This window comes from Fusarium vanettenii (assembly GCF_000151355.1).
Source record: "Fusarium vanettenii 77-13-4 chromosome 7 genomic scaffold NECHAsca_9_chr7_10_0, whole genome shotgun sequence".
In the NCBI taxonomy this organism is placed as follows: domain Eukaryota; kingdom Fungi; phylum Ascomycota; class Sordariomycetes; order Hypocreales; family Nectriaceae; genus Fusarium; species Fusarium vanettenii.
The window spans coordinates 389,293-406,668 of record NW_003315875.1 but is presented as its reverse complement, the minus strand read 5'-3'; the positions used below and the strand labels follow the sequence as shown (position 1 = coordinate 406,668).

Here is a 17,376-nt window from a genome sequence, read left to right as displayed (position 1 = left end):
TTCAGTTCAATGGGAAGAAATGAGGCGACGAGATGATGGTGTTGCAGATCAAGGTCACATCGAGTCTCGAATACTGTTGCACCGGCACGCGTCACGGCTGATGCGACAGTGCTGACAGGCGCCTTCGTATCAATCAGGATCCCTGGCGGATGGAGATGAGGCACCTGCGTCATGCACGATACACGAATGTCCATTTACGGAAACAAGGCGTGGGTTCGTGTCTGAAGGTTGCATAGCCTAGTCGTGGATCAATGGGCTGATGGACGAGCAATAGGGCTGAATCGAGAAAGGGAGACAGATAGCGTCACGGTCTAGAGTCGTCACAATGTTGGATCCTTGTCCTTGCAGAGGATAATAACTTGCTCCCCCTCTCCCGAGCTGTCGCGTCTTGTTGATCACTTCTCTTTAATCACTCTCACTGCAACATGATGCATACGTTTCACCATCTCGCCGTGCTGCTGATCGGCAGCCTGCCTGCATCCGCTTCTACCCTCCCACATCCCGACGGTTACCGTCATGTCAATGCCAGCTGCAGCAAGAGTGTTGCAGTACCCGCGGTGTGGAACGGGTTCGGGTACCTGTTCAACATCACCGTGGGTACTCCTCCGCAGGAGCTGACGATGCTCAGTGACTGGACGTGGATGTCTCTCTTTGTCAGATCAGGAAGGTGTCTCAACCAATACGACCCTTCTCTATGTCTCGGCACCTCTGGTCAGACATGGTTCGACGAGAAAGTATCCACCTCATTCGCCAACACAACATTGCCTCAACTGTCGTGGCCGCTGACGGCCTTCGCCCCGAACTTCACCGTCGACTACGGAACGGATGATGTGTGCATCGGCAACGTCTGCTCCGCCGGAACGGTCCTACAGGTGTCAGATTTCCCGTACCCCGGTGAGGGTATCCCCAAGGTCCCATTCGGCGGCATCTTCGGCATGGCCCCGGTTACGGCCGGTCTCAACGAAACGTTCCACCCTGCCAATTACCAGGCATGGAAGGCCGGGAGACTCGGTTCTCTCGTGGGCTGGAACTCCTGTGCCGCACTCGCATCGTCCGATCCGTGTCTCGGTGGTGAGGCGAAGCTTGTTTTTGGCGGTACTGATTCGTCCTTGTACGATAATGATACGCTGCGGATATACGAGATCCAGAATCCAGATTGGTTATCCGATGCCTTCTACCCGCTTACGCCCCCACGGGAAAACTATTGGACGACTCCACTGACAGGCAGTTGGATCCTTGGAAACTCAAAGGAAGAGTCCCGGAACTTTGCGGATCCTTTTAGCGGCTCCAACGGTAGCAATGTTACTCCGCTTGCAGTTCTTGACGAGGGCTCTGAAGGTCTCGGTGCACCTCTGTCGCTCAACGCCTACAATTGGCTAGTGGATCAAGTAAGAGGCACTGTTGCATCGAACGATACCGTGGAGGAGATCCTTGCCCAAGGATCCTCAGGATTCAATACCGCCGAACAGGATTGGTACACCGTATCCTGCGACGACATGGACAGCTACCCCGAGCTTGTCTACGAGCTCAATGGGCACACCAACTACACCGTTCCCCCGCAGGATTATGTCACCAAGATTGGTGACTCGTCAACATGTTATCTTAACATCAATGTTTGGAAGTATGGTCGCACTGAAGATGGAAACGCCAAGGTGGCTCTGCTGGGTCTTGCATTCTTGAAGCGGCTGTATGTGGTGTTGGATTTTGAGACTCAATCCTTTGGACTTGCGCCTCTTTCTATGTAAACTATTGGTTATATGATTATCCATTCAGTAATACTTGTTCATTGAAGCCAGAATCCTACAGAGACGTGTTTGCTTTTGACAGTCCATACTCAACACACCAACTCAGCCATTTGGTATCCCACACCAACGTCTTTGTGATAGATATGGACTTTTGATTAGAGATTTTTGAAGTACTGGAGTAGCTCATCAACACAGTTTCTTCCATCATTTTCTTGACAGATTAGTACTTTGGTCTTTTCACAAGCAATCAATAGTGCATATTATTCCTGCGTACGACCTAGTAATGTGGCGCTATCCCAGACATGCAGCCATAAGCAAGAGACGCATAAAGAACCAACGAATCAATGCGCAAAACAACACTCTGCATTTATTGTGGCGGAGTACCCAAGTTTCTTGACATTCTACTCATGGACACGCTTGACATCAATCAAGTTTGGGGGGCCAAATACTTCCTTGATCTCCTCTGTCTCGATAGTGCGCAAGTACCAGGCCACCACGTTGGGGAAACGCTTCCTCTCGGATGCATCGATAATGTGTATGAATGCCCAGAGAAGGGAAGATGCCCCCGTCAAGTCGGCCAGTGTGAGCTCGTCCCCAACCAACCACTTTCGGCCGTCAAGATGCTTCTCAAGCACATCCAAGGCAAACTCGAGACGAGCCAGTGCCTTGGTCTCGGTAGATTGGTCAAACGGTGCAATTCCCACTCGCCAAACGACAAGATCTAGCATGTGTGGGTAGACTTCGCCATCAAAGAAAGAGATCCACTGTCGAATCTTGGCTGAAGTTGCACCATCATGGCCAAGTAGTTGTCCAGAGTAAGGTCCAGACTGAGCCAGATACTGTGCAATGGCGTCGGACTCGGGGAGGAGAAGCCCGTCAGCGCCTTCGAAAGCTGGGACTTTTCCTGCCGGAAATTTGGCCAGGAACTCTGGTGTCTTGTTGTCTACCATGTGCTGGTACGGGGCTATCTCAATTTCCAGACCATTGAGCTTGGCGGCCGCAAGAATCTGCCCATGTTAGAATTGCAACAGTAGCTGAGAAGTGTGTCTTTACCTTGAAGGCCCGGCCATTTGGCATGAAAGAATACAATTTCCCAAAAGGTGCCATGGTGATGTTTGTGAGTATGTCAAGACTGTTCTTGCAACAAACAACGACTACCAAATGTCGAGGGATAAGCCAGTTCCACATTCACAATAAACGGACCTTGGCATATCTAGATCTGTCTTCACATGCGCGAACCAACACGCCTTGTTCCCCCTGCTCAGCCCTGTTTCCCCTTGTATGTAAGAGCGCGTGCCACTGCGGCATTTCCTTGCCTTGGCTCCCCCCCCTGGCATATTACCGCAGATCCACTCGTGCTGACGACTCGTAACCTTAAGCTTATTCGTCCGTACGCCAGAGAGCTACGGCCGCTCCCGTCCCTAATCATGCGAGTTTCGGAGCTAGGCAAATTACTTCCGACTCAAGCAAGGCTCCCCAGTTGGAGGATCTGCCGGGCAAAGGGGGTGGATGTAATAGCGGAGATCAAGCTTCGTGTTCACTCAGGTACATGCTACGTAGAGGTAATCTCAGGCCCAAAAGATGATTCTATTTCCGGAAAAGCTTGGTATCGTCTCTTTCCCCAACCTCACAGTTCGTCCCGTCGAATTCCGAATGTCTCATCCAGCCAGGCAAACATCTTGTAGTGCATGAGCGCCAAAGCTCCAATCTTGGCCTGCAGACCACCGCCCTCGACGCCGCCCTTGCCGATCCACAGGTGCTTCTCCGCCGGTCCGAGGGCAGAAAGGCTATCAAAGATGGGATGAGCATTCTGCTGTGGCGTAAAGTAGAATGAATCAGCTGCACCGGTGATCAGTGTGGGACACTTGATCTTGGACAGGTACCCGTCCTTGAGAGAGAACTTTTGCATGGTCCGCATGACGTCTGCAGGTGTCTTGACACCGTAAACCCACTTGCTGTGGCCGAACTCCCAAGCCAGCTGAAAGTTGACTGACGCCAGACGGTCAATGACCCAGTTGAAGAAGCCATCGCTCAGCCAGCCGCTCAGCCAGCCATTGATGAACCACGGCGGCATGCGGCTGCGGGTAATGTCGAAGAGGTCCAGCGGCCCGTCGCATGACACGACTGCCTTGACGCGGGGATCCGCAGCAGCGCGGAGGGAGAGGTAGCCTCCGAGAGAAGCGCCAAACATGGCTAGGCGGTCCACGTCGAGATTATGCGCCGGAGCCAGCTCCCCGATGACATGATCCAGCACTTTGCTGGTGACGTGCTCCCAGTCAGGGCGTAGGTACAGCTTATCCTTTCGAAGTGATAGGCCTTGGCCGGGTCCGTCAAAGCTAAAGACAGCATAGCCACGTGGTAAGGCACCAGCGGCACCGTAGTAGTAGAGCTCCTCCTGAGTCGAGTCAAAACCGCCGGTCTGAATAACAACAGGGATCTTGCCGGAGAGTTGATGATGAAGGGCCGGGAGGTAGAGCCGTCCCGGCAGGGTCTTGCCACCCTCGTAAGGGATGTCAACCTTCCTCACCGAGCCATCCAGCAGGATCCAGCCCTTGTCAAAGGCATCGGCACTCACCACGGCAGACGAGAGGATCCTCGGGTCCTCTGGCGTGCAGTGGAGGAGGAACTCGCTGGCCCGGAAGTAGTTGGACGCTCGGATGTAGCCCCACGCGGCACCGGGACCGTCTCCAACGGCTTTGGCCTCATCAGCAAGGGCCAGTGCCTTCTGGGCCTGTTCGTACCAGGCGTGGTACCAGCTCTCAGGATCTCCATCCTTGATGCGTGCCGCCGTGGCAAGGCACTCTCCGGTCTCGGCACCGAGATATGGGGCGGTCCCGAGAAGGCGAAGAAACTCGAAGTTGAAAAAGGTAGAGGGGAAAATTTGGTGCATTTTGCCGACGATTGGATAACAGAGATGTCCGGGGGAAGTGTAGAGGCAACTGGGAAGTGCGTGTGGGAAGACGTGAAGCAGAAGTGAAAGAACACGCCCAAGGGGGGTAAATATGCATCGGTTGGACAGAAAGATACTTCTCGATGGGGCACACAAAGTCCTGGGCTCCGCTATCTCCATCTTACCTCAGCCCCCAAAGCCTTGTTTCTCATGATACCCGGCCGTTGTAACCCGGAGCTCTCCTATGTCATCTGCGGTCGGGGACTGTCGTGCTCAGCCCATCAGCATGAATCGGCCCAGATGAAACGAATCCAGTAATCCGTGTCTGAATCAGGGAGGAGGCTATGATACGGCACAGCTCTGGCGTATTTTCTTGCGTATCGTGATGTACCTATACAATCCTGAGGAGGCAAGCCGTATAAGTCTACAACTTGGACGGACTCGATCACTTGATATCAACCCCTGACCTGTAAACCTTAGCCAGACCATTGTTGACCATTTTCTCCATCCTCTACTTACTCATTCCTTACTCATACCAAGACATTGATCATCCATACTCATCAACTGATCACAATGGGGGCTCCAAGCTCGACAAGAGAACCCATCGCCATTGTTGGCACAGCATGCCGCTTCCCCGGTGGAGCAAACACCCCATCAAAGCTATGGGACCTCCTCTGCGAGAAGAGAGACGTGCAGACACCCATCCCATCAGAGCGTTTCAACCCAGATGCCTTCTACCACAGAAATGGGGAGAAGAGCGGTTGCACAGACGTCAAGAAGGCCTACCTCTTGACTGAGGATATCCGTGCTTTTGATGCGTCTTTCTTCAAGATCAACCCAAGGGAGGCTGAGGCTATGGACCCTCAGCAGCGGCTGCTTCTTGAAACCGTCTATGAAGCGACTGAAGCTGCTGGTCTTCCCTATGAGGACCTCAAGGGCTCCAACACAGCCGTCTATGTTGGCTCCATGACTGGAGACTACCATGAGATGCTCCTTCGTGATCCTCAGGACATGCCCAAGTACATGGCAACAGGAACAGCTCGAAGTATCCTCTCAAACCGCATATCCTACTTCTTCGACTGGAAAGGTCCTTCCATGACCATCGACACAGCATGTTCCTCCAGTCTTGTTGCCGTACATGAGGCCGTCACAGCACTCCGTCTAGGAGTATCAAACATTGCCTGTGCTGCTGGCGCCAACCTGATCCTTGGCCCAGAGATGATGATTTCAGAGTCCAAGCTTCACATGCTCTCACCAACAGGACGAAGCAAGATGTGGGATGCCTCGGCCAACGGCTATGCCCGAGGTGAAGGTACAGCAGCCATCATGATGAAGACTCTCTCTCGAGCACTGAGTGATGGAGACCATGTCTACGGAATTATTCGTGAGACTGGTGTGAACTCCGATGGACGTTAGTATCCCCTTCTCTACGCATTATCTGAGAGTAATACTAACTATTTTCAGATACCAATGGTATTACCCTGCCAGGTTCAGAGTCACAGAAGGCTCTGATTAGGCAAACCTATACCAATGCCGGGCTAGACCTCATCAAAGAACGATGTCAGTTCTTCGAGGCTCACGGGACTGGCACACCTGCAGGTGATCCCATTGAAGCCCGTGCTATCCATGAAGCCTTCTTTGAAGACTCTGCAGGCGGTTCAGACCAGATGTTTGTCGGTTCTGTGAAGACCGCTATTGGACATCTCGAAGGTTGTGCTGGTCTCGCCGGCCTCATCAAGGCTCTTGAGGCGGTTCGGAGAGGTGTTATCCCTCCCAACCAACTCTTCAAGACCCTCAACCCTGCGCTCAAGGCTTTTGCAGGCAACCTCTCCATTCCTACAGAGACACTACCTTGGCCGGAGATTGCCCCTGGTACACCCCGTCGCGCAAGTGTCAACTCTTTTGGTTTTGGCGGAACCAATGCCCACGCCATCTTGGAGAGCTTTGACAACCCACTTCAACCAGGCCCTGTCAAAGGCATCCTATCATTCCCCCTTGTTCTTTCTGCCAACTCGGAAAAGTCTCTCCGAAAACAGATATCCCAGCTGCATGACACGATACAAGAGAGTGGAGAGGAGGGAGCAGAGGCCATTCTCTATACGCTTGCACAAAGACGCTCTCAGCTCCCAGTCAGAACCTACTTCTCAGGGCATACTCAGCAAGAGCTTCTGAAGAAGCTCAGTGCTGCGTCAGCTGACGATGCTACTATTTCAGTTGCCAGCCAAGAGACTACAAACCAGACTCCACGCATCCTTGGCGTCTTTACTGGTCAAGGTGCTCAGTGGCCGACCATGGGCCGTGAAATCCTGAAGACGTCTGCCTTTGCGCGAGATATCATCGCAAGGCTAGAGACTTCACTTGCGAGTCTTCAGGAACCACCAAGATGGACACTGTCAGAACAGATTCTCGCAGACCCCGAAACGTCTCGGCTTGGCGAGGCCGCCGTCTCCCAGCCCGTTTGTACTGCAGTCCAGCTTATGCTGGTCGAGTTACTTCGCCAAGCTGGCATCACCTTCAGTACTGTCATTGGCCACTCATCCGGAGAGATTGCCGCTGCTTACGCAGCCGGGTTCCTGACCCCTGAAGATGCCATCCGTATCGCCTACTGCCGTGGTGTTTGTGCCAAGCTTGCTGGCGGCGAAGAGGGACAGAAGGGCTCCATGATGGCCGTGGGCTTGTCTTATGAAGAGTCTGCTTGCTTCTGCGAGGACCACTTCCCTGGTCGTATCGACGTTGCTGCTAGCAACGCTCCTGGCAGCGCCACACTATCAGGAGACAAGGACGCCATCTTGGAGGCCAAGGCACTTCTGGACGAGCAAGGAACGTTTGCTCGTGTCTTGAAGGTCGACACAGCGTATCACTCTCACCACATGCAGCCTTGTGCTGAGCCTTACATGGCACTCCTTCGTGAGTCAAACATCCAGCTCTTGCCTGGCGATGACTCTTGCGAGTGGTTCTCGAGTGTCATTGGAGAGCGCATGAGTGCCTTCAGCCACGGTCAATTTTTGACAGGCGAGTACTGGGTAGAGAACATGGTCAAGCCTGTACTCTTCACGCTTGCCTCAGAGCTCGCAGCCGATAGCAAGCTACCATGCCATGTCGCTCTCGAGGTCGGTCCTCATTCAGCTCTCAAGGGCCCCTTTAGCCAGACATACAAGCGAGCTACAGGTTCCCAGCTACCGTATCAGGGAGCGCTAACTCGTAATTTGCACGACGTCGAGGCTCTCAGTGATGCTCTTGGTTTCATCTGGGCTCGCCTTGGCAAGTCTGCTGTCAACTTTGCTAGCCACGCTGAGTTGTTCTCATCGGCAAAGACGAGCTTGTCAACAAATCTGCCTTCCTACCCGTGGGATCACTCTCAGTCTTTCTGGAAGGAATCTCGCAAGTCGGCCAACTTCCGTCAACGCACAAGCCCGCCCCACCCCCTACTAGGAACTCGCTCAGCAGAAGATGCGACCCAAGACTTAAGATGGCTCAACATCTTGCACTTGGATGACGCCCCCTGGCTAGAGGGCCACAAGGTGGAAGGTCTTGTGGTTTACCCTGCCGCAGCGTACCTTGTCATGGCGATGGAGTCTGCCAAGTCAATTGACGATACCAAGACCATCCAGCTTGTCGAACTTTTCGATGTTCAGATCCTCAGTGCTATCCAGCTTAATCAAGATTCGCAAGGCGTCGAGACCCTGTTCACTCTTGAGATCGACAATGTCAACTCTCTTGTTGCCACTGCGAGGTGGTCACTATTCACCTCCATTGTCGGACGAGGTAGTAACTGGAAGTGCAATGCTAAGGGACACCTGCGTGTCGAGTTTGACTCCAGGGTGCAAGACTCGCTTCTGCCGTCGCGTAACCCTCCTGTGGCGTCCCTAACCTCCGTCGACATGGAGCGTTTCTACACCTCTCTGGCCGAGATTGGCCTAGAGTACACAGGTGCCTTCAAGCATCTGTCCAACGTCCAGAGACAATCGGGCTTTGCTACTGCCAAGGCCAGTCAGATGAGCACTGATTTCTCCGCCATGATTCACCCTGCTCTGCTCGATTCGGCCTTCCAATCCCTGTTCGCGGCGTACTGCTGGCCTGATGATGGTAGCCTTGCTGCACCTTTTGTGCCAACATTCTTCAAGAGTTTACGCATTGTCAGCCTTGACCATGTCCAGAACAGTCAGGAGCTGACAATTGACTCGTATCTGACGGATACCAACGATAGAGAGATCACTGCCGATCTCGATATCTTTACCAGCGACAATGAGCAGCCCCTTCTGCAGCTTCAAGGCCTGACCTGCACATCATTGCTCAGGCCCGGACCCAGCAACGCCAAGGAGCTGTATACGCAAACCGAGTGGGAGGTCGACATCAGCTGTGCTGTCGCGTCGCTCGATGTGCAACAACACGATGCTGAAGGGGATCTAGATCTCGTCGATCTGTGCGAGCGTCTGTCATACTATTACTTGAGAGAGCTCAACCGAAATGTCGACCGCAGCGAGGTTCCAGCCATGGATTGGCACTTCCAGCGCATCTTTGAGTGGATCGACTACCTCTTCCCAATCATTGAAGCCGGCAAGCACACCACGATCCGAAAGGAGTGGTCAGCAGATGAAGGGTCATGGCTCCTCCAGCAGGCTTCCAGGTTCCCCGACCAAGTCGATCTCCTGCTTATTCAAGCTGTTGGTGAGAATCTGACTGAAGTTGTGCGCAAGGAGACCACCATGTTGGAACACATGGTCCGTAACGATGTGCTCAACCGTTTCTACAAGTTCGGTCTGGGCTTCCAGCGTGCCAACGGTTATCTGAGCCGGATCTCGAAGCAGATCGCTCATCGTTACCCACGCATGAAGATCCTTGAGATCGGTGCCGGAACTGGTGGTGCAACCAAGGGCATCCTCGAGTCTCTCGGTACGACCTTTGAGAGCTACACATTCACTGACATATCCACTGGCTTCTTCGAAGCTGCTGTCGAGGCTTTCGAACCGTGGGTGTCCAAGATGATCTTCAAGCCTCTCAACGTGGAGAATGACCCAGTCGAGCAGGGTTTCCCAGAGGCGCAGTACGACTTCATCGTCGCTTCCAACGTACTCCACGCGACAAAGTCACTCTCGACTACGATGCGCAACGTGCGACGACTGCTGAAGCCTGGCGGTCAGCTCTTGCTCCTCGAAGTCACGAGCGACATTGTTCGTGTGAGACTGATGATGTCCGGTCTTTCTGGTTGGTGGCTCGGTGGTGATGATGGTCGTCGATATGCACCCACTATCACTGTGCCTGAATGGGACTCTTTGCTGCGATCGACTGGATTCTCTGGTGTTGATCACACGGTCAACGACTTCCATGACGCCTCGAAGTATATGACCTCGGTGATGTTGTCGCAGGCTGTCGATGACAACCACGTTCCGGTCCTTCGCCAGCCTCTCGCCAGTGCTCTTGACTGGCTTCCTCAACGATGTATCACGATCATCGGCAGGAAGAACGACATTGCCCAGCAAGTCTCACAGACTTTGCTTGCAATGAATGGCGCTTCGCCTGATCTGATCAACCATGTCGATTCGTTCGAGCAGCTTGCTTCCACTCCCGAGTTGTCCCTGCGAGCTGTTCTTATCCTCGAAGATCTCGACGAGCCGGTTTTGAAGAACATGACGTCGGAGAAGCTCTCAGGTCTGCAAAGAACTATCAACGACTCCCGTCAAATCCTTTGGGTGTCCAAGGGCTGCCAGAAGGACGAACCATACGCCAACATGTCGACGGGTCTATGCCGCAGTCTCGTCTCGGAGTATCCCCACATCCAGCTCCAGCACATTGACATTGAGACCGACCTTGACTCGTTGGTTGTGTCTCGCATCGTCGAGGCTCTGATCAGAATCATGTACAAGGCAACACTCAAGCAAGAGGACGATCTCCTGTGGTCGCATGAGGCTGAACTCATTTTAGAGGGCGAGGGACGATGGCTGATTCCCCGAATCCTCCCCGATGATAGGCTCAATGACCATCTGAATGCCGGCAAGATGAAGATCAAGACCACCGCTTCGCTAGTAGATATGCGAGTCGAGATTCAGCAGGCCGGCAGCCAGTGGGTCATCTCTCAGTCCGTTCCCTCGCTACCGATCTCGGACAACGCAGACAATGTGCGTATCAAGGTCAGCTATTCGACACTATACGCTGTCCGTGTTGGAGGTAGTCGAGTGTACTTGAGCTATGGTCACAAAGTGGCCGAACCGACTGCTCCCGTCATTGCTCTCTCTGAGATAGTCGGGTCTATCATCTCGGTTCCTGACTCGCAAGTCTTTGATGCGCCGCAAGGTTTCAACATCGACCAATTAGCTTCACTACGTCATCTCGCCCTCACGACCGTCGTAGAGGGTGTCTTGGCTGAATATGAAGCTAGCGATGCAATCGTTCTCCATGAAGCAGACAATTACCTGGGAGCAGCTTTTGAGGCAAAGTGTGGCGAGATTGGTCTCAAACTTGTCCGAACCACTTCTAAATCAGGTCAAAAGGACGATGCCATCTTCATCCATCCTCTTGCTCCCGAGCGAATCGTCAAGAAGGTCTTGCCTCATGTTGAGGTTGCCGTCGTCGTTGACCTCTCGGGTAGGGACTACAGCGCTGTCGACTCCCCACTGAGACGTCACGTGCCAGCCTCTACCAAATTCTTTGAGCTCTCAGACCTGATTGGTGACGTCACGTGTAGTCTTCGCGACGTCAACATCCAACGCGTCTTGACCGCGTTTGAGCCTTCACTCAAGTCTCCTTCCGATGGACCTGTCGTCAATATCTCGGAGATCTCCGGGCTCCAGGCCTCGGAAACGGCTTACGCTACTGTGGTAGACTGGTCGACCGAGAAGCCAATCCCAGTCCAAGTCCAGCCGCTGCAGGCAAACCGTCTTCTGCGAAGTGATAGGACTTACCTTTTGGCCGGTTGCACGGGTGGTCTTGGCAAGGCTCTCTGCCGATGGATGGTCACCGCCGGTGTTCGGCATCTCGCCCTCACTACCCGCAATGTCGAAGCCATCGACAAGGTCTGGCTTGAAGGCCTTCGTCTTCAGGGTGCCAATGTCAGACTCTTTCAAGTAGACGTGGGCGACAAGGCTGCCCTGGAGCTTGCCCATGCTCAAGTCACGGCCGAAATGCCCCCAATTTGTGGTGTTGCTAACGCTGCTATGGTTCTGTCTGATCGCTCCTTTGGCGAACTCAAGGTTGGCGACTTTGACAAGGTCTTTGGGCCCAAGGTCCGGGGTACACAGAACTTGCATGAGCTGTTCCAGGATAAACCACTGGACTTTTTCATCATGTTCTCCTCACTGGCCAGTGTGGTCGGTAACCGAGGACAGGCAAACTATGCCGCGGCCAACCTGTTCATGACAGCAGTTGCCGAGCAGCGACGAGCAAAGAACCTCGCTGCGTCGGTTATCCACATCGGCATGATTCTCGGTGTAGGCTATGTGTCGTCCACTGGCGCATACGAGGCGACGTTGAGACAGTACAACTACATGCCCATCTCTGAGCCTGACTTCTTCAACATGTTCTCGGAAGCCATTCTGGTCGGCCAGCCAGGATCCAACCACGTCCCAGAGGTCATCACTGGCCTCAACCGATACAGCCTACAGGAAGATGCCCCCAAGTTCTTCTGGCATGAGAACATGCGCTTCTCTCACCACACTCTGGAAGAGCAACACCAAGAATCGACTAGCACCACCAAGGCCTCCATCTCTCAGCGTCTAGCCCAAGTTCAAACACCTGCCGAGATGCTCGAAGTCGTGGAAGAAGAGTTTTGTACCAAGTTGGAACGAATGCTTCAGGCCGAGAGTGGCACCATCAAGGTCTCTCAACCCTTGATGAGTCTGGGAGTCGACTCGTTGATCGCTGCAGAGATCCGGTCTTGGTTCTTCAAGGAGCTTGATGTTGACATGCCGGTTTTGGAGATTCTCAACACTGCATCGGTTGCCGAGATCTGCTCGACTGCCGTCGCAAGTCTTGCTACCCTTGCTCCTCAAGAGCAAACCGACACAAAGACCCTGGTTACGAGCGAGGTAAGCTGATTGTGTCAACATTTTCTCCAGTTTTAGTACTAACATTACACAGGCTGTCCAGTCTCTCAATGCCGTCTCTGGAAACGGGTCCGCATCCTCTCGAGCGCCCACCGAGTTCAACTCGTCCACTCTCAAGAGTGGTGCCCAGTCTACCCAAGGAACAAGTGTTTCTGGTGACAAGGATACGAGCTCTGTTGATGGAAGCGCCAAGGTTGAACGGAGTGGACCACTGTCATTTGCCCAGGAGCGAATCTGGTTCCTCCAACAGTATCTGCAAGATGCCACCACGTTCAACGTCACGATGGCATATCGCATCACCGGACCCCTGCGTGTGAATGACCTGGAGAGTGCTTTCCAGAAGGTTATTCAGCGTCATGAATCTCTCCGGACCGGCTTCCACATGGACCCTGAGACGACCGTCCCAACTCAGATTGTCTATGGGCAGTCGCCATTCAGGCTGGAACAGCACAATAACTCCGATGTCACCAAGGAATTTGAGGAACTGCAAAACACTCACTACGACTTGGAGAATGGTTGTGTGCTCAAGGCCATTATGTTGATCGAGTCGGGCAAGGACGAGCATGTCCTGCTTGTTGGCTTCCATCACATCGCCTTGGATGGCTTCAGTGCCCAGATTCTAGTCCGTGACTTGGCAATCGCTTACTCCGGAGCCAATCTTGCCCCTCTGGAAAAGGGATACTTGGACTTTGCGGTGGACCAACGAGCTGCGATCTACCCGGTCGAAACGCTGCAGTACTGGAAGACAGAGTTTGAGACTCTTCCCCCGGCTCTGCCTGTCTTTGACTTTGCTGAGACCAAGACCCGGCTGCCTTTGACCGACTACAAGACGCGAGTATCTGAACGGATACTGCAGCCGGATGTTGCTGGCAAGGCCAAGTCTGCTGCCAGGGCTCTTGCTGCGACTCCCTTCCACGTTTACCTCGCAGCCCTGCAGGTCCTGTTGAGTGACTTCGCCTCAACTCAAGATGTGTGCATTGGCATCACTGATGCTAACAAGACCGATGCTGCTCACATGGACACGATCGGCTTCTTTGTCAACCTCCTTCCATTGCGTTTCCAACTTTCGCCTTCCCAGACACTGGCTGAGCTCGTCTCCAACACCAAAGCCAAGGCTAATGGCGCCCTCACCCACTCTTGTCTGCCTTTCGACGTTCTTCTCGATGAGCTTAAGATTCCCCGGTCGACCTCACACAGCCCGCTCTTTCAGGTCGTCTTGAACTTCAAGATGGGATCGACGCAAAAGGTGCCCCTCGCTGATTGTCAAGCTGAGGTTATCGACTTCAAGGATGTCAATAACCCATACGATTTAGCGTTTGACATTGAAACCTACCCCGATGGCTCAACCTCGATCAGTGTCAAGAGCCAAGAGTACTTGTACACCAAAAATGAGCTTAACCTTATCCTCGAGTCTTACGTCAACCTCCTGGGTCTCTTTGAAAAGGACTCATCCAAGACCATTGGACAAGTCTCACAATGCGCTCCAGACGAGGCCCAGAAGGCTCTGACACTGGGACGCGGAGAGAGGATTCCCTCGCCATCTTTTGACACCCTGTCACACTACTTTGAGGACTGGGTCAAGAGGCAACCCGATGCCATCGCGATTCGCGATGACCAGGGAACGACTCTGTCCTATTCTCAACTCAAGTCGTTCGTCAACAACATTGCTGCCACCCTGGAAAAGTCTGGCCTTACTCACGGATCACGTGTTGGAGTCTACTGCGAGCCGAGCATCTTCATCATTGCGTCCCTACTGGCGATTGCCGAGGTTGGCGGAGTCTACGTGCCGCTGGATCCTCAGAACCCCATCAAGAGACTACAGCTCACTGTCGATGACTGCGAGCCAGACATTCTTCTCTTCGATGAGTCTACAAAGGAGCTGGCGCCCGCGCTTCGGACCAATGCAAGCCTCATCAACATCTACAACGTTCGACGGCTGCCATCGAGCGCGGCCGTCACGAACCATGCTCAAGGATCGGGTATGGCCTACATGTTCTACACCAGTGGTACCACAGGAGTTCCCAAGGGTGTTGCCTTGACGCACGCAAACCTTGTTCACCACATCGACTCCATCATTCACTTTTATGACATCAAGCGAGGTACTATGCTTCAGCAGGCACCTCTGGGCTTTGACATGTCGCTCACCCAAATGTCTCTGTCGACCATGCTGGGCGGGACGCTTGTGGTAGCATCCAGTGAAGCCCGGAAGGACCCTCTGCAGCTCGCCAAACTGATGCTGTCTGAGAGAGTCACTCACACGTTTATGACGCCCACTCTGGCCGTGGCCCTGATCCACCATGGCTACGAGTATCTGGTAAAATGTGTCGACTGGGAGTTCTCTCTTCTTTCTGGTGAAGCTTTCCGCGTGCATGTCATCAGCGAGTTCCAGCGACTTGGTCTTCCACAACTCAAGCTTTTCAACGGCTACGGGCCGACCGAGATCACCATCAACAGCAGCAGTGGTCTGAATGAACTTGATCCTGCTGCCCCACGAGATACTCGCAATCCTACAATCGGCCTCACGCTGCCCAACTACTCCTGCTACATCCTGGACGAGGACCTCAAGCCAGTTCGTCCTGGCCATGCGGGTGAGCTGTTTGTGGGCGGTGCAGGTATTGCAGTCGGTTACCTCCGAAGAGATGAACTCAACAAAGAAAGATTCCTTCCTGATCCCTTTGCATCCTCAGAGGATGCCGCCCGGGGCTGGAACCGTATGTACCGCACGGGTGACAAGGCAAAGTTCATCCCTGATGGAAGAATCGTTTTCTTGGGACGCATTGCAGGCGATTCACAGATCAAGCTTCGAGGATTCCGCATTGAGCTCGAGGATATTGCCAACACCATTGTCAAGAGCTCAGGTGGTGTCGTTTCCGAAGCCGCGGTCTCTTTCCGACAGGGCGTCAATGGACCAGATGATAGCGCCTTTCTCGTCGCTTTCGCTGTCGTCTCCCAGACCCATCGACCCGAGGACCCATCCGCTTTCTTGAAGCAGCTTCTGAAGGATCTCTCCCTTCCTCGATACATGATTCCTGCCAAGATTGTCCAGGTCGAGCGGCTGCCCATGGGCCCAACTGGCAAGCTGGATCAGAACACCCTTGATCTGATGCCCATTCCCCAAGATGAGGAAATCCATGAAGAGATTCTTACCACAACCCAAGAGAGACTTAGAGCCTTGTGGTTCGAGGCCCTCCCTGCTGTTGCACCTGGCGCTTTCATCGGCTCTGAGACAGACTTTTTTGAGGCTGGTGGCAACTCCCTCCGCATCGTCATGCTGAGGGAGCACATCGCTCGTGAGTTTGGAGTCATGGTGTCGGTGTTTGACCTTTTCCAGGCGAGCACACTGGGTGGAATGGCCGCAAAGATTGACGGCTCTACTGCAGCAGATGACCAACCGATCAGCTGGGATGAAGAGACCCGAGTCGATATCCCTTCTGGTCTCGAAACGCCGGATGACCCTGCTATTCTTGACAGCGATGAACTGGAGGTGGCTCTAACTGGTGCTACGGGTTTCCTCGGACTCGCTATCCTCAAGTCTCTGTTGAGGGACGAGCGGATTTCTCGCGTCCACTGTCTCGCAGTCAGGTCTCCTAGCAAGGCAACCGACGAAGTCTTTAAATCTCCGCGGGTCGTTGTGCACCCTGGCGATCTATCATCTCCCCGACTAGGCTTATCAGAGGACGAGTTCGACACGCTGTCCAAGAAGCTTGACATCATCATTCACAATGGAGCCGAGGTGTCGTTCTTGAAGTCCTATCAGTCTCTGAAGAGGGCCAATGTCTCATCGACAAGGGAGTTTGCCCGATTGGCAAGTGGCCGGCAGATTCCCTTCCACTTTGTCTCAACTGGTGGTGTTGTCAACCTCACCGACCACGATGGCCTTCCTGAGACGTCTGTGTCTAGCTTCAAGCCGCCAATCGATGGAACGGAGGGCTACGCGGCTTCGAAGTGGGCCTCTGAGGTTATCCTCGAAGGTCATGCGGAGAGAGCTCATCTGCCAGTCTGGATTCACCGTCCAGCAAACATTACCGGGTCCGCAGCACCAGCTACCGACCTGATGGGAAGCATCATTCAGTATTCAACCAAGATGCAATCTCTACCGGAGATCTCAAACTGGAACGGCGCATTTGACTTTGTTCCTGTCGAGCAAGTGGCTGACGAAATCGCTGCTTCGATTCACGAAAGCAGAAGCTCAGTGCCAGTTTACAGACATCACTGCGGCGATCAGAAGATTTCTGTCAGCGAGCTCCCTGCGCACCTTGAGGCTGAGGTTGGTGCCAAGATGGAGATGGTTGGGGTTGATGAGTGGTTGGTGCGAGCTAGAAACACTGGCCTCGACGAAAGGACGGCTCTTCTAATAGAGAAGATGTTGAGTGGTGAGAATGGGGGTACTGTCCCTTGGCTTCGAAAGGGAGAGTAGGAAGGTGGCGTTATAATGGTGGTTGATTTGGTTAATTTCTACTGTACGGGCGTCTGGTTGTCTTTTTTATGGGCATTTTCTGTCCTTCTCCATATGTGCTTCAACATCGGGGACCAAGAAAGGAGGATGTTCAATACTAGAATGAGTGTGGAATGGGTTTAGAGCATACCGCATCGTAATTACCTGCTGTAAAAAGATGGTTCTATAAACGATGAAAGCATTTTGTCAGAGTTTATGATAATAGCGCCAATACTGTAGTAAATCGGTGGTGATCCTTAGAATCCA

The 17,376-nt window shown here is 53.3% G+C and overlaps 3 protein-coding genes across 3 annotated transcripts; 2 read left to right on the top strand and 1 right to left on the bottom strand.

Moving 5' to 3' along the window:
- The first annotated feature begins 410 nt into the window (after positions 1 to 410).
- Positions 411 to 1,791, top strand: NECHADRAFT_62410 (uncharacterized protein). The gene has a single exon (XM_003049311.1). The coding sequence runs from the start codon at positions 426 to 428 to the stop codon at positions 1,743 to 1,745; it is 1,320 nt and encodes a 439-aa protein (XP_003049357.1). The 5' UTR covers positions 411 to 425; the 3' UTR covers positions 1,746 to 1,791.
- A 206-nt stretch (positions 1,792 to 1,997) lies between these two features.
- NECHADRAFT_104901 (uncharacterized protein) lies at positions 1,998 to 4,696 on the bottom strand. The gene is made up of 3 exons (XM_003049066.1): positions 3,468 to 4,696; positions 2,799 to 2,899; positions 1,998 to 2,752 (listed from the first exon to the last, which is right to left on the bottom strand). The coding sequence occupies exons 1-3, from the start codon at positions 4,633 to 4,635 to the stop codon at positions 2,147 to 2,149; spliced, it is 1,875 nt and encodes a 624-aa protein (XP_003049112.1). The 5' UTR covers positions 4,636 to 4,696; the 3' UTR covers positions 1,998 to 2,146.
- A 512-nt stretch (positions 4,697 to 5,208) lies between these two features.
- On the top strand, positions 5,209 to 17,318 carry NhPKS10/NhNPS9 (uncharacterized protein; the record flags this gene model as incomplete). The annotated part of the gene is made up of 4 exons (XM_003049310.1): positions 5,209 to 6,046; positions 6,100 to 10,284; positions 10,834 to 12,656; positions 12,709 to 17,318. 4 exons carry the CDS (start codon positions 5,209 to 5,211, stop codon positions 17,089 to 17,091), a joined length of 11,229 nt encoding a protein of 3,742 aa, XP_003049356.1. The 3' UTR covers positions 17,092 to 17,318.
- Between the last annotated feature and the right edge of the window lie 58 nt (positions 17,319 to 17,376).